At 30.7% G+C, this 17,697-nt stretch overlaps 1 protein-coding gene across 1 annotated transcript; it reads left to right on the top strand.

Annotated features, from left to right (window-relative positions):
- The first annotated feature begins 3,759 nt into the window (after positions 1-3,759).
- LOC130891023 (tenascin-like) lies at positions 3,760-17,175 on the top strand. The gene is made up of 11 exons (XM_057795494.1): positions 3,760-3,874; positions 5,649-5,771; positions 7,888-8,172; positions 9,732-9,890; positions 11,288-11,410; positions 11,483-11,731; positions 11,832-11,990; positions 12,114-12,218; positions 14,610-14,726; positions 16,181-16,321; positions 16,889-17,175. Exons 1-11 carry the CDS (start codon positions 3,829-3,831, stop codon positions 17,083-17,085), a joined length of 1,704 nt encoding a protein of 567 aa, XP_057651477.1. The 5' UTR covers positions 3,760-3,828; the 3' UTR covers positions 17,086-17,175.
- Positions 17,176-17,697: the final 522 nt, after the last annotated feature.

Genomic DNA, 17,697 nt, shown 5'->3' with positions numbered 1-17,697 from the left:
GATACAGCGTTTATTCCGTTTGAAACGAGAATAATAACGAGAAAATGAGAATTATTTTAATCATGGATCATATATCCAAATAAAAAATTCCACCCACGATTGTGGTTATGTCTGAATGTGTTTCTCAGCTTCTCAGTTTCTATTCTCCTTTGCATTTGATGAACTTGATTCCTCTCACGTCTTTACTCGGATATGACAATTTTCATCTTTCCATGTTCAAGATCTTTTATTTGTATTTTTTCTTTCATCTGCTCACCTTGATATTCGTTATCAATAAACAGTAAACAGTTCACTTCCAGTCTCTGAAGACGATAACTTGATTATCGAAACGAGCTTCAGACAGTGTAATTGTGATTGTTAGTGTCAGAATCATCTGCATATGCTAATATCTGTACAGATGTATATGCAAGGCTCCTTTTGATTGCAGTTTATTTTATTGTTATTCAAGAACTATATTAAATAGCGTCTCCCTTTTTCTCCCCTATTTCCATTTCTATCTCCATTGTCAAACCTTCTATGATTAGTATTTCTGCCTTTCCAGATTTTCCTTATTCTCATTTATTTTGTTTTCGTAAAGCCAATTTGTACTCTTTGAAGACATATTTGATTTGGTCTTTCGAGCTCATTATCTTGTTCTAAATGCAACCAACCTTCTTGTTCTCCAAGATTCAAGAATACCTACTATTAAAATACTAGATGTAATCTAATATACATCTTTTCAAAAGCTGCGACTCTGCTAGGTCACTTGTTCAAATATTTTTTAAAATCTGGCACATTATATAAATGTGCACTGTTAGGATCAGTTTACCTCAAATTTTCCAAAAAAGTTTACGTGATTACACGGTAAAATTTCTGTTCTATACACGATGATTCTCGTTTTAGTTCAACATTAGGTATGGAAATCTATGAATTGGACTAGAGAGCTAATTAATTGATCTACAAGATCGCCCTATTCCATTATATATTTTTGTCTCTGGCGGTACTTAAAATCGGTATAAAAAATTCAAAGTGCGAATAAAGAAATTCAGAGTATTTTCTATGTCTTGAAAAAAATACATAGAAAATAATTTGAATCAATAAAAGCCGGACCTGCGTTAAACATTTTATTATTCATAAAATACAATTTTGTAACAAATTAACTACTTATGTGAAGCACCAATGAAGTATTACTCACATAATCTTTGATATTTGCATATGATATTAATAAAATTGAAAATATATAGTTCCATGTAGACTTTAAATTGATAAGAAACAACAAATAATGATATTTATCTTTAAAAACAAATAAAAAACATATTTTCGATTACTGGGTTACACCAGGTCATTGTTTGAAAGTATCTAGAAAGCATGCTAATAATTAGCTGACTGAAAATCTTTATTTTGATTCAATACTATTCATTCAAAACAAAATTTTTATATGTTATTAAGTACACAGTATAAATTTTGTCTCCAATGAATGTTGTTCCTCGAAAAAGAACCTCACCGAGGAAACCTACTTCAGCAAGAAATTTTCACATTCAATTCTTATCTAATAATCTACGAGATTTATGGAAAGTGGAGCAATAAAGGGGACAAAAAAAGCATAGAAGGAACAGAGCTCGGCGACCTTACTGGACATCTAAGCATTCTAAACATTCTAAAGAAATGTAAGGTAACCATAGATGTGATCGCGGATACCATATCTTCCTTATTCTTCCAACTGGTACGCTCATTTTGGACATTTTTCGAGAACTACAATATTAAGAACATCGAAGAAGCTTCTCAAGTCCTTGTCGTTTCTGCAAGGAACAAAAAGAACCAATCGAACATCTCATCTTTGAGTCCAAGGTTGTCCATAAACAGAGGCTACGATATTTACATTCAAGTTTTTTAAAGACAGGTACACAATAATTCAATAGGTCAAATTGTTAGCGAGGTAAATTCATTGCATTCACGCTGTACTTGATCTAATATAATCTAATCTAGAAATTACCTTTTATAATTATGTATAATAATTTTGTATAATAGAAAATCATCAATAAATATTCTTACAATTTGACGCCTCGTTTAATTTATTTAACTGACGTATTGAAAAGAAATAGTATTCAAAAATTCATTATTTTATGGTATTATTTGAAAGACAATAAAATGAAAAAAATATCTAAACAAACCATAAATAATTACAAGATCTAGAATCAAGTTCACGTATAAGCAAAGGCCCATAAAATAGGTCCATGAATTGAGAAATTAAAGAAGTGGACTTTCAGGAATAGATCCTTCACTCTACTTGAATTGTCCTTATAATCAAAATCAAATTAAACGTGTTTATATTCATTGCATTATTATGACAATTATAACGGCTAATTTCGTAAATCCCACTATTTTCAAAATAGTGTGTATGTGTACAAATGTGAATTCTAGCAAACAGTGATCATCCAGATGTTTTTTTATCACAGATACACAGTATATGAATGTTATACGTAAGCCTTTTGAGCTCTAATCGTTGAGGTGATTTCCTTCCTTTTATTCCTGTTTTCTGCATTCATTTTCCAATCTCTCTATTTCTTTAACTCTAAAGGCTTCTAATAGTTCTGTATATCCATGTTTCATTTGATCTGTCCTTTATTTTCGTTCTAGCTTGTTCTATTCTATTCCTTGTATCCTCAACTACTCTTTGGATAGTAATGCTTCGCTTTTTCTTATTAATTCCTTACTTCATGATTCATTCTCCGTCTCCTCAATTTTTATTTCCTCTGAATACTTTACTTCGCCATTATCATTCAATTTCCTTTCTCTGATTCCATACTAATTATTGTTCTGTACATACCATATTTCTGGAGATTTTGGTTTGCTGTAATTTTTTTATTATTCATAGTTTTTACTATTTTTTTTTGTCTGATAGCCGTTGTCCTTGCTAACTACACCAAAATACACATGCTACGAAAATTTTATACTTTTTATCCTTTAAGCTCGAATCTATTAATTCCTTTTCTTTCTGGTGTTATCTTCTTATTTTCTTGTGATAGAAGATTTTCTCTCTCTGCTGTTTCTATAAGACTGAATAAATTCTTTTTAGTTCATTTTCCGATATTCGCAGTTATATTATATCGTCCTTTTGGGCTAGTAATTATCTAGTTCTTGTTTCTATCTTCCTATATGTGCAGCTTCAGTTTATACATCCATTCCAATATAATGTTTAGTAGCCTTATTCTAATCTTGTGTTACAGTCTTGACTTTATAGTTTGCAAACCTTAGAATGAAATAGTTTCTTAAGTGAAAGCATTTAGATACAATACTTTGTATTTCATATTATACAGATTCAATAGTTGAAAACATTGTTTACACTACCACTACACTAGCGCTCACAATTACACTGCCTGGCGCGCGTTTCGATAATCAAGTTATCGTCTTCAGAGACTGAATGTAAACGCGCGGCAGTCAGTGAAATTGTGAGTGTTGCTGTAGTGGCAGTTCAGTATGAATTTCAGCTTAGATTCAATAGTTGTTAGGCCGTTCATTTCCTTTATTTTCATTGCAAATCCTTTCTATATCACTACAGGAAAAATAATAAATGTATGTTCATTTTTAAAAATGTCTTCTCTACTCATTGTTATTGGTGAGATATTTAGTTTTACTAGCACAAAAATTTGAATATAAATTTCAAATAATAGTCTTCTCTTATTTAATTATAAGATACTCTTGAATTAAAATCTTTTTAGAATGAGGTGAAATATCTAATTTGATTATCAGAATCACTTCTACACGAGGTATTATCTTGTTTGATAATGAAACACCTGTCTCGATTTGTGTCCTCAGTTTATAAGTAAGCTCAGAGATTGTTGTAGCAGGATGCTGCTTATTTGTTTTGTGTTGAGTTTAACCACATATTTCACAGGTAAAAATTTTCTAGTTTTGAAAATAGCGATGTAGAAATAACGAATTTCATAACTCGAAATCGAGGAATGTATGATATTTTATTATTTAAAAGTCTCAATCTATTCGAAAAACTGATTTTATTATTACATTTTTTACAGAATAATTTATTCTTGTAATAATCTTTTAACTATATCGAGATGGAAGAATGTCTTTCTATTTTACAAATAAATGTACTTGTTACTTGACATTGATTGAAATAATAAAATACTTGGTACCTCACTCTAGACTTTTGTTTTTCAAATTTCAACAACAATTAGATCGAAATAATAATTGAATATCATGACGAGACGGGGAAGATAGGATAAAAGCATAAGAAAACAATATACCAAAATTTTTTTCTTAATAATTGAAACAAGTGACATCCGTGTTTCTGGGACTCCTAAGCATGACAATTATCATAGCAGGAGCAAGAACAAAGACTATTTGTATAGGAAATACAGCTTATCATGCCCTTCCTTATTGTAACATTAATTTTGTTACTATTTTCATTTTTCATTTTCGTAAAACGTCTAAGAATTATCTGAAAATACCATTTCTTCGATTTTCATATTAGGGATTCTGATATCCTAAAAATTGAATGATTCATTGGATAATAAAGTCGATACTTCGTACAACTTTTCATAATTTTTATTTACGCTTTCCACATTTTCTACCATTTGTGAGTAATATTTCTATCCGTATCTCTCAATTTTTTTAATTCAATTTCCAATGCTTAGCGCCTCATTTAATTAAAAAAAAACTTTGCACGTCTAGGGGATCTCCTGTTTTTCAGTTTCCATATAGCTTCCTCCACTTATTTTTTTTCGTCTTCTATTCCTTATTTCATGATTTCCTCTGATTTCTCAAATTTTGTTACTCTTCTGTAATATGTTAAAATAAATATTCACCCTTAGCTCCCATTTCCCCCCCAAAAGCTTTCCATTCGAATTTTTTGCTGGACAAACTAAAACTTTAACGTATTTCTTTTCATCTTCTATGATTTTTTCCGTTTTTGTTAAGAATTATTTTGTATTATAATAAAAATTTCATTACTATTTTTACTTTGTTTCCGTAAAACGTTTCGGAATGATCCGAAAATACCGTCTTTTCACTTTTCAATTGATAGAATTCTTTATTTGTTCTTTGTTCTTTACGCTTTCCACGTTTTCTATCCTTTTCGAAAAATTTTTTCATCCGGATTTTATTTTTACGACTGTTCATGGATCTTTTCATCGTTATTGATTCAATTTCCAATGCTTAACCCATAATTTGAGTGGCAAAAAACTTGTATGTCTGGGTGCTGTACTGTTTTTCAGTTTTCTACTATTATTTTATCTTCTAGTATGGATTAAGATCTTCTCTTTTCCATTTCTATCCCTTCTTTCCATTTCTTGATTCCATTACTCTTTCAAAATAGATTATTATTTCTAATTTTTCTCCCAAACTCTTTCCAGAGAGTGTTTTTTGTTGTATCAATCACCATTTCAACACGTTTCCTCCTTTCTTTGGATATTTTATAGTTCTCTCCAATTTTTATCATTTGTTTAGTAAGCAGTTTTCTATAGTTATATTGTCAACAGCTTTCTTTTGCGACCAATGAGTACTTCGTCGTTGGTGATTCTTTCAGTCAAGGGTATCAATTTATTCTGATTTTTTTATATATTTATCTCCTTATTTCTCTGATTTATGTATTCTGGACCTATTGATATATAATATCTTTCATATAATAGAGAAATTTGACATTTTTATTTTAGGAATTCTTTGTGAAAGTTGCGAAAGTAATTGGAATTGTAGCGGAAATGCTATTTGCAAAAATGGGGAATGTAATTGCGATACAATATCATATTGGAGTATGGAGAGAGAAAAATGTATGCCGTGTAAGTTTTTTCTTAATTGATTCATTCAAGTTATGGGAATATTATTACTTTGGACATCATTGCAGTGTTTTAAAAAAATACTGTAGCAATTGATGAACTATAATTTAAGTGAATACTGACAAACAACGGACATTCCATCAGTTCCTTTTAAAACTCTGCGAAATTATCACTATTTTTTGAGAAGAAACTAAACGTTTGTGCTGGTGCATTTGTAAATAAATTTGCTTTATTTATAGATATTATAAGACTAATTTGTAAAATTAAATTGATACTGCTGATTCTAAGAGAAGATCTTATTTATTTCCAGTAAGATGACGCTACTGCAAATTTATTCATTCCAGTTACCCAGTAATTAAATAATTGAATTTTAGGTATATGAATTGGTCTAAGATTAGCGATATAAAAGTCACTAGAGCAATTCCTGTCCTTCTTTGGGGACAGTTAAACATATATATTCACGCAAAGTTTAACTTCTTGTATATATTTTTAGATTATGATTATAATTATAGTTCTTCTATTGAATTCATGATGTTCTTGTTGTTTGCTGTTTATTGATGTAATTATTTATTTACGAAACGTTTCTGAGTCGAATTGATTTGAAACATGATGAAACTTTGGACTTTACCTATTAAAGCATTCCTACAAATCTCCCTAAATAGAATTGCAGTTTTCATAAGAATAAAATTTGGTTTATTGCAAATTATATATTTTAGTCAAAAATAGTAAATTTAGAAAATATAAAATTGGATACTTTTATTTGTTGACACAAGACCAATTTTTTCATTTGTTGATTTAGAAATAAACCGAGCAATATTTGGAATTACAAAGAAAGCCTGTCGATTTTTCTGCATCTCTTCGTGATGCAACCTTGTTTGCAGTAACATATCTTACACCTTGTATATGAATGCTAACGATTTATCGTACTACGTATTAGCCACCTAAGCCCGAAACTATTCGTTTTTTAACTTTGTTAGAATATCGAGCTTAACCTGTAGCATAAACACATTTAACTCATGAACGATGTTCCTGAAAATGCAACAGCTTTTGATTTAAGTTAAAAGTAGTCGCCCACTACATCCAGATCAAATTTTCTTGCCTTCACTTTTCATCAATGAGGTCCTCAACAATTCTTAAGAAATCGAAGCGAAAGTCCAATAACTGCATCTTTAGGAAATTTTACAGTTTCGACCTTTGTACACTGACCGTAATGTATCAACCATAAGAGCTTCCAAGCGACCTATGAAAATTTTTCTTCGGGTACAGATAACGCAATGCAACAAATATTGAGACAAATTTCTATCTTTCAAGAGATTTCGAACTAGAGGAATAGCAATAAACGTTCTTTAACTTTAGAATCACTTATCCAGGGCTATTTCACCACAATGTATTTGAATCTTTTGTCTCTTCTAAACATAGTTTTAGTAGAATTCTTCATCCAAGATGCATGAAGTATATCCTTAGAGTCAGATAACAATTTGCATTTGTTTGACCATTGATGGAATGTTTTCTTATGTAAAATCTTAGTTTTCACACAGAAATCATGGATACTTGGTATAACCCAATCATAAGCAAATAGCTCCAAAATTTCCGCAAATTTTTCAAAAGGAACTCATGCTTTTATGAGACATGTATACTGCATGTGCAATGGAATTATATAAAAAAATATGTAGTAGTACACCCTTCAAACTTAAGATTCATGCATCAACAAGAAAACTCTTCTGAATTGTCTTCGCTGACAATGAATTAACATTACTGCTGTCGCTAAGTGATTCGATGCTTTCAAATATTACAAGTTCTTATGACGAAAATCAGTAGCATGAGTAACTGAAAGCAATAACTTTGTAAACGAGTGGCAAGTAAAACCCTGAGGTTTATCTTGAAATGTATATGGTTACAAACGGTTTAGGAAGATTTTGATACCCTTTTTCTATGCGCTGGATGTGTTAACGGAATGAAGAGGTAATGACAGAGGCAAATTCGTATTTGCAGAACTTATTTTTTCAATAGTTTGAAGACATTTTATTCTCACCGTCTGTAGTGTTGTTAAAAGGGAATTATGTTGCAAATGAATTTTTTCATAGTAAACTGACTTTTCCATAAACGTTAATGATTTCAGATGTTATTGAATATAAAGGCTACTGTGTAGAAAATGATCAATGCGAATGGTTAGGTGATAATGCAGAATGCAGCAAAAATATTTGCGATTGCAAAGAAAATTTCACGTGGTTTGAAGGAAAATGCAAAAAATATGCTAATATTGGTGATTATTGTGACGAATCGATAATGTGTTATGACCAAATAAATCATCGCGTTATGCACTGTGATGATAAGAACACCTGTACATGCAGCGATGGGTATTACAACAGAGGGAGTGATTGCAGAAAAAAAGTGGACGATGGAAGTGAGTAAACAGTATGGCATATTGAAACAATTTAACTAGAACCAATATATTGTTATTTAATCAATAAAATCAATTGAAAATAGGTGTTATTCATCATCACTTTCTATAACCAAGTCCTAACAAGTAATCTCGAAGATATATCATTTTTTTCTAGTACCGTGAATCATTTACCTCATAACAATATTGATTACAGGAATATAAAGTAACATATGAGTCACTAGTGAGCTATAAATCATAAATTTCAGTGTCTTTTAAGAAATCATTCACTATTCTCTCTGGAATGTATAAATATTATTAGATTTCTGGGATATTTTTTCTGTAATACTAGTTTAATGTTTTGAATTACAGCACCTGAAACTTTTTTCAATCAAAAACGATTATTTCGACGTAAATAAAGTTTTGTGTGTCTTCTTCATGTCATATAGTTACAAAGACTGCTACTTTGGCCGGCAAATATCTGAAAGGACTAACATCAAAACAATCTTGCACGACTATACACTATTCCCTTGGCTGCTTTTGATAACTCCAGAAAAATCTAACAGCATGTTATTGTTGATACCTAGGAAAAATAATCAGAAAAAATAGGAATAAATCAACTAGTATTAAATTTATGAATAATAAAATTCCCATTTCCAAAAAAAAAGAATCGAAAACTGTTTGATGTTAGTTCTAATAGATGTTTTACAACCATACTTTTTGTGTAGAGAATTGAAGAAATAGCAGTTCATGTAATTGTATATAAAATAGAATCTCTGGTAAATATGTACTCCAATGGTGATGCCTTGTGAATAAATAGTAAGAAACAACATTTTTTATTTGAAACTTTAGTTGAAAAAATTTAAAACAGATTAATTTAGAAATATATCCGATGGCTTTTAACAGGTGAAGTTCTAGCCAGGTTATATGAACTTTGTGAAGAGCTAAAGATCTTCGCAAAAAAGGCAAATGAAGTCTGATTATATTTAGTGTTAAACACAAAATAAGATTATCTTTTCGAAATTTCTACAGGGAAAATCATCGACTATATTTATATTAACAAATAAATTAACTGCGTAACTATTAGAAAATTAAATTTCTGGATTACCTTTATGGAAAACTACATCGCTGAATATTCTCCACTTTCTACAAATAGAGGTGTTGGAATTACCAAATGAAATTGAAACTATTATAACTGAATATTTGGTGAATCTCTCTAAATCATTGTCAGAGTACATTACTGAAAATTACATTGATTTTAAATGAGTATAAAATTTATTTATTGTGAAATATCAAGTTCCATGAAATAAAAGGTATTTGGTCTTTTTAAAAGTTTAGGAACTCCTGACCTAGACTGTAAATCTTTCTATTATTAAAAAATAGTAACTACATAAAAAATTTAAATCCCCTTCATTTTTTCTCTACATCTTTCTTGATGAGATATTTCGAAAAAATTAGATTCTCAATTATACTTATATATGTATGCTAAAATGAACTCATATTCAAAAACACCTTTTGCTTGATAATAATATACTGTTTTATATTTAAATAGTTGCTTACTCGTTTTGCTTATCATTTTTCAGGTTGTGCTATAAATTATGATTGTAACCAATCACCATACTCATCACAAATCTGTGCTCTTAGTAAATGCGTTGAAAAAACTGATCCTCAAAAAAGTTTGCATAGTCCAAAGGAACTAGTAAACACACAACATGAGAAAAAATATGTAACTGGCTCCTCAGGTTGGTTTTTTCTTTTTCTTCTCGTAGTTAGTTTTATAACATTGAGCTTGACTTTTTTCAAAAAACTTAAAATAGTACCGAAACATATTTATTATCTATAAACTACAATTATATTCACATAGAAATAGTTGAAACATGTGAAATAATAAAATGTGGCTTGTGCCGTTTTGTGATTCGGTCAACAGTGGTTTTGGTGCCGAAGATTTTGGAGGTGATTTCTTATTATTTTGATGCCCTGAATTCAAATATGCCATTAGTTTTTGCCTATCAGCTCGAATTTTTAAGATATCAACATTTTTGTGAATTATACATTACACTATGGTTTAAAGAAACAAATTAAACAAGGAATTTTTATTATATTACTCAGATATTACAGATATTATTTTTTGTATACAATAGAAAACAGAAAAATTCATCATTTAAACGAATTACCCTCTAAACATTTCGGAAACTTCTTTTGCGTGACATTCTTGAATGTACTTTAGAACAATCCCGTTTTAAAGACCAGCAGTAATCTGCCATCATGTGAGTATCCCATCTTCCTTGACAGTACAGTAACATGGTTACAAAACTTTTTATATTTTATGATTTATTAATGCGGTTTTATTTTTTTTTTTCTTGTTGATGACTTCGTAATCTATTATCCAGAGGTTGAGATGTTTATCCCATGTAATCGACTTTAAAATTATTACAAAAGAACCTTATTTATCAGTCGAAACAATAGTTAAAGATTTTATACATAAGTGAAAAGTCTCTTGGGTATTCTGGACAACTTTTGTTTCCTTCAGTAATAAATCAAAAGTACAGACACCGAAAAATACGAAATATTTTTTCATGTTTTCGCATTAAAAGTGAATTTGTCTATTTTAGGAAAAAATAACTTATATATTCGTATTCAACACGTTCAAAAGCATAATAGTAACTGGTACTTGGATGAGGTTGATCGGTTTTTCATTTTCTTGGCGACTTTTTGATGGTTTTTCGCATCTCTAGTTAGTTGATCCCAAAGTAATCCAACTAAAATAGACATATCGATTTATTCATAAATTCAAAAACGAGCGATCTGTTATGGAACTCATGATGTTTTAAATTGACAACAATGTCTCACTTTGACCTTGGTTTGATGTCTTTTCTTTCATTTCAATTAATCAATTGCCATCGCAATCCATAATTCTCGTCTACTTAATGAAGCTAGCGGACGTTTCTTCTACGATTTACAATTACACTTTCTAATTAACTTCTTATTTATTAATCGACTTTTTGAATAGATTCAAACTCTAATTCTTATTAAAATGTATTGCTAGTTGTCGATAGTGATTTCAGACACAGCTTTTTTTGAGCTTCAAAGCTCCATTAGTGGATGTCTTTGGTTAATCTTTTAAACGACCAATTTTTAGGTGACATCAATTGTACCAGTGATATCGACTGTAGAAATATGGCCAACTCAGTATGTGATGCAAATACCAATACTTGCCGATGTAAAAATAGTTATTTTGTAGAGGAAGGAAACTGTTTGCCAGGTAAAATTCTGAATGCTGAGTGATAACATCTACTCCTCATTATACTTAAGCTTAATACGTTTTCCTTTGCAGGTTTTGCCGTATGTAAGGCAAATGACACTTGTTCCTCGGCTTTACCAAATAGTTATTGTTTCCATGGAATATGCGTTTGCCTTCAAGGCTATTTCTACTCAGAAAATATGTGTATTCCAGAAATTGGAATACCGATAAATACAACAAATGATGAAGATTGTAAAATCAAAGCTTCCACTTTGCAAGATGGAGCTTGTTATTGCATAAAATTTTGGTTTGCAGATGAATATAACAGAAAATGTATAAAATGTGAGTAAAACGTTGCTGAAAAAATATTTTTTCTACTCATACGTTCAATATATCAAAATTAGTCTATAATATATGGTTTCATTACACACGTTTACTTCAGCTACCGTGCAGGATAACCAAAGGTGTGTGAATGATTATTGGTGCAATGCCATGGGTCCCTATTCGTTTTGCAATTCAAGTGGTTTATGTCAATGCAGCAGTTTTGCTCAATTAGACGAAGAAACATTCTATTGTGAGAAAGTAGGAAATATTCCCAATGGTAAATTAAACACTTTATAAAACTAATTATTGAAATCGAATGATACTGATTTGACATATGTATCATCAAAAAAATCTTCTAAAAACGTCAAATGAAACAATTGTTATTTGAAAATACTTTCAGACACATGTGTAAGAGATACATCATGCGGTTACAACAGAAGATGCCAGAATGAACAGTGTGTATGTAAAGAGAAGTTTTCGGAGGTTAAAGGTCATTGTTTACCAGGTGAGTGAAGAAATACGTTTTTTGAACTAGTTAAGTGAAAGCTACATCTAAAAATAACTGAACTTTTGAATTCATAGCGCCATCAATTGAACGTTTATGATGATTGTATGAGGTAAGGTCAAAATCCCAAATGATGTGCCCACAAATTTTAAATTTGTTCCTAACAAATCAGCATATGTAGCAAAGTTATTAACCAATCCTTTGTAATAGGTGGCTCTGGTCTTAAGTATTCACCAAGTATAGATACAATTTTGTTACTAAAACAACAAAAGTTGTTTGCATTTACAGAAAAACAAAGAAATCTTTCTTGTGCTGTTGAGGACAGACTGGCTGCTTTACTAATGACGATTATAAGAAACAACATTGCTCCTGGTACTCTTATCGAATCTCAGAACAGAAATTACGACCACCAAACTGTTCACCATAATCAAAACTTCAAAACTTAGATCCATTTAATGGCGGAAATATATTTATATACAGTTGAGAGAATGTAGCAAGTGGTTAATTCCAGTTTCTTAATTTCAGTTACCATGTGTTTATGTGGCGTCTTTCTGGCTTCTTTAACCAAGAAACATATATTTAAAGCCATACTTCAGAGCATTGCGGTATTCCGGCCATCTCACTGGTCATTTATGTGTTATTTTTCTTTGGTGAAATTTCATATAGTGTATTTTAATCACTGACCCATTTGTATCAATTGATTATTCAATCTTATATAGAATAAATTGAGTTGGAATTTCTTGAAAAACAAGAAAATGTAAAAATCGCTAGACGAAAGATCAGTGCTGCAGATCTAACAACTCCCAGCCAAATTCCGACAAAACAAATGCTTAGCGTCGAGACGTATGTGAACGAGCAATATCATGAAGAAACACAACACCTGTAGTAAGCATTCCACGCCTCTTGTTTTGAATGGTACATCGCTATTTCCGCAGTACTTCATGCAATGTTTTGTAGCAGCCGGCGAGAAAAGGAATGAGTGCATATGTTTGGAACTACTGCGGCCATGCTACTGGCAGGAAACTGTGTGGCTGAGATGTGATACCTCATAGATCTTTTTCGCACGCGCAATAGATGCGATGATTTACTTTAAAGGGAAAACATCGGGAAATTTACTTTCTGGATGTATCTCGTATGTTTTATGCATGCAAAATGTTTCTTAAGGAATGTGTGTATGAATGTCAGAATTATCAACGAATAATTTTTGGCAGCATAACAGTTATCATTAGAACTATAGGATGATGATTGTATTCCCAAATCAGCGAAAGAGTTCGCCAAATAAGTGAAATCTGTAGACGTTTGAGAACATTACACTCGATCATATGTGGTGTGCTGATCGATATTCACTGGATAAGAGAGGTCCAGTCATCTACTCTCCGTATAAATGCTTCTTTTTGATAGCTTCCTACAATATCTTTGCTTACCGCAAAAATTGATTGGTTTGTATCAAATACACACCCGCGACAACATTTTTAATGCTCTAGAAGTCAACTAGTGTGCCACATGGAATCTTTATGCCAATTTATGCTCGTAAGAAGCCTTCTCAATCAACTTAATAGCTGCAGCACACTCTTCGAGAGTGAAATTAGGGTAGACGTTAGTATAAGTTTTAAAGCTTTACTCGCATACCTGGGCAAAATGATTAGTTTAGGAAGTTGTTTCATTAAAAGCTTTACACTGATTCAAAAATTTGACGTTCCGCTCGACTTTACTGTTGTCGACGGCCTTCATAGTTTTGCTTTTTATTAAAAACCTTCAAATTCCAATAACTTTTAGAAATATAGTTGCCACAAAATTCTTTGTTAAGGTTTGCGTTTTACTTCAACCGATTATATATTTTTCCCCAGACCACCCGTAGTAAATGGGGGGATATATCAAATTTGTTTTCATCCCATATGGTTTTTCATCTTTGTCAATAAAATATTCAGAGGAAAACAAATAATATGATCTGAAATTGTTGGATCGACATATCAGACTATTGACGACCACCAGAATGTCAAGTTCAAGAATGGACCGCTAATTTTGCTGGGAAGTGTATCTATCTTACCATAATAGAGTCATGTGAATTATTTTATCTTTATCATACTTTAACTGACATATTTCAAATTTTCGAGGTTCACTACACTACTCGCTCCAATGCTTCGACGTTAACTAAAGTTCGAAGCGTATGTCCTCACACTAGTGACATCTCGCGAGGAACTCATTGTATTCGAACTTCGACTCATTCGAGTCCTTTGACTCGTGAATAAAAATCAATAATGATCGAAAGTTGATCCAAACGAAACGAAGTTTTTCTACACTATCTTTTTCGATTAAATTAACGCGAGTAGTGTAGTGGACGCTATACATGAGTTCAGTAATTAATATACGAATATATTATCTACTTTATAGATTTGGGAGGTCCTTGTGATGTTAATGATTGCTCTCATATAGAAAACGCATCATGCTTTGATAGCATATGTTCGTGTAATTTGAATTATACAAACTATAATAACAAGTGTCTTTCAAGTAAGTACCTATATTAAAAGCCGCTTGACATAATGTAATACAACATTCAAGAAATTACATGCAAGTCTCTGTAAACAGTAAAAGTAAAAAAATTCCTAACCTCAAATTTTATCTAATATTTTGTACCTAGTTTAACAATTAAATTAACTAAGTTAACTAAATTAAGTCAGCAGGTTTTGAAGTTAGAATTACCAGGACACTTCAGTTTTAAACAGGACGTATTAATAGAGTTGCAGTAGTTAAATAAATATCAAGTGAAAACAGATGAAATAAAATTCAAGTAATTAAAATATTCAAATTTTTTAATAAAAATCATACGAGTTGAAAACTAGTTGTTAAAATAGAAAACAAACACTTCGTTTTGTTACAAAGTTTTGAAACTTTGGTTAGTTATAGACTATAACTATTAAATATTAGTTACTATAACTTATAGTATCTAATACATTCTAATATTATGAACTTATTAATTTTTACTATACTTTTCAACCCCATTAATTTCTCTCAGTATCTGTGGTTCAGTAAGCAAATAATTATGAAATTAGTCACACTTCATGTCTTTATTATTGTGTTATAAAAAATCGATTTACCACTGCGAATTTATGAGGGAAAAAACTCTCTCGATATTAGAGTTATGACCTGATATACTAAATACATATTCAACCACTTTCTGTAGTTCTGCGTACTGTTGTGGGAAAACAGAACAGTTAGCCTATGTTAAGCCAAAGTAACTAGATTTGAACTTGCATGAAATAAAAATGGCACAAAACTGATAATGTCAAGATCTTGCATGAAACAATCAGCAGAGCTTCATCTGCGCATGCTTTTGATGAAGAAATATTGCGTCTTGCATTGCATTGCACTTTGTATTGCATCATGTCAAGCGGCCTTAAGAAATGTAGAAACTGCAATAAACCTTTTTTACGTTACGAAGACTAGATAAGAGATTGCTGCGTTGTATTGCTGTTTTTTTTCCTTTACTTTAATGAAAAAAAAGAGATTTATTCATTTCATAGATCAAACCTACATTCTTATTTTCTTAAAGAAGATATAATTAAAGAAGCTGCACTGCTACAATTATTCAGACATATCGTATAAGAAAGGGACATAATACAACACAAAATGAAGTTGATGAATATTGTTTTGTGTTAAAGTTGTAATTTTTGAACTTTCCCAGTGGTTTTGATTTTGTTATTTCCAGATCTTGTGTCAATTTTGTACTTATCGTAAATCGAATGTTAACGTATTTTTTGGTACACACAGTTACCACTTAAGTTCAATAAAAAAATCTCAGGTATTATCGTCATTTTACAAATAATTATAATTAAATACTCAACTAGGGAACGTCACTATTATCATCATCAACATTCATTCAACTTCAAATCCGTTATTCATTAACCTCTCATCATTAAAATAAAAAATGTTAATTTTAGTGAAAAGCTTGCTTATATTTTTAGGTGCTGAAAGTTTTGATGATGCTTGTGAAGTTACGGAACAGTGTCAAAAATTAAAATTCACTGAATGTTCCAGTAATACAAAAAAATGTGAATGTATCAAAGGCTTCGAATTTGTAGATGGAAAATGTTGGGAATCCAAAGGTAATATATATTTTTTAATCTTAAAAACCAGTGGCGTAGCAAGGCTTGAGCGAAATAAGTCCTCGACCACTACATCACAATTAATGACACAAATAAGAACGTAGCAAATTTACAGTAAAACTAAAACCAAGCATGGCAGGTCAAATTCTTTCAGTATGAGACGCAATGTTTAACTTCTGTTCATGTAATAAATATAGTAGCTCAAAGTCGTATTAAGCTAATTGTTAAGTAAAAATATTTCAACCCTACAAACTTGTGAAGGAATAAATTTGGAAAAGAAAAAATATAAGAACAATTTAAAATTCTAAATGATTAGTTGTAGTTATTCCTGCAATGGTGACTAGAGAAATGACTTCATATCTCGCCTACAAAGTCCGTGCTAGTAATTTACAATGCTCGTTATCATATTGTTTGGATAGATAATGCACCGATTAGAATAACAGGAAATAAGTCTTGATAGAGTGGTTTTTGTTAAACGTATATTAGTTTTAACTTATTATTACATTTCTTTCAGTATTCGTGATAATTTAAACATCGTTGTTTTTATATATTTTCTTTCATTTTCAGATTATGGATCTCCCTGTATGACAAGATTGGACTGTACTGAAGTTCTTGATGAAGAGTTTGAATGCATAAATAACAAATGCGTTTGTCCAATTGGACAAGTTTGGGATGAAGGATTTTGTTTTAATAGCATGTCTATTACATTAGTAACTTATCCATATTTATTAATGGTTCTACTTCTGATCGCCTTCTTTTTCTAATAAAATTGATGGAATTTAGGATAATTATATATAGATTATAGTGTATATTTTATCTTTATTGTAATCCAAATATAATTTTTGATACTCGTTTTTTTAGTTTTAATCAATCACCATGAAGAAACTTGCGAAAATAAGATTAAATCAACAAAAAATTAGTGTAGACAAAAAAAATTATTGTCCAAACTGCGTTAATCAATACACAAGAAATTTTTTATGTACCCAAATCTATCAAGGAAACGATAACAAATAAGTTTAGTTTGAGGTAGTTTCCGATAAGTAAGTTACAACATTGCCAGATCCACCGTTTTTATTATGATATTGTCACTTTGGTTTTGTAATTAAATCACTCTTGTAGCAAGTGAATTTCTGCTATTTAATTTAGTGAGGTTAGTTAATACGTGAAAGGGCTTTTAATAATCAATGTTATCCAAAGAGAACGTACAAAAGTTTTTATTAGTTTTTTCTGACACTTGACAACGATTGATCGAACATTCAAAACTTAGTTACCAATAAAACATCGGTATTTAGACTATCTGAGAGAACTACTTCTATGCAACCATCAATTCACGTTATGATAATACTATTTAACAGTGGCGGCGTGAATAAAATTGT

The sequence above is a fragment of the Diorhabda carinulata genome, chromosome 3, assembly GCF_026250575.1.
Source record: "Diorhabda carinulata isolate Delta chromosome 3, icDioCari1.1, whole genome shotgun sequence".
Lineage (NCBI taxonomy): Eukaryota > Metazoa > Arthropoda > Insecta > Coleoptera > Chrysomelidae > Diorhabda > Diorhabda carinulata.
This window is presented reverse-complemented; position numbering and strand designations above follow the sequence as displayed.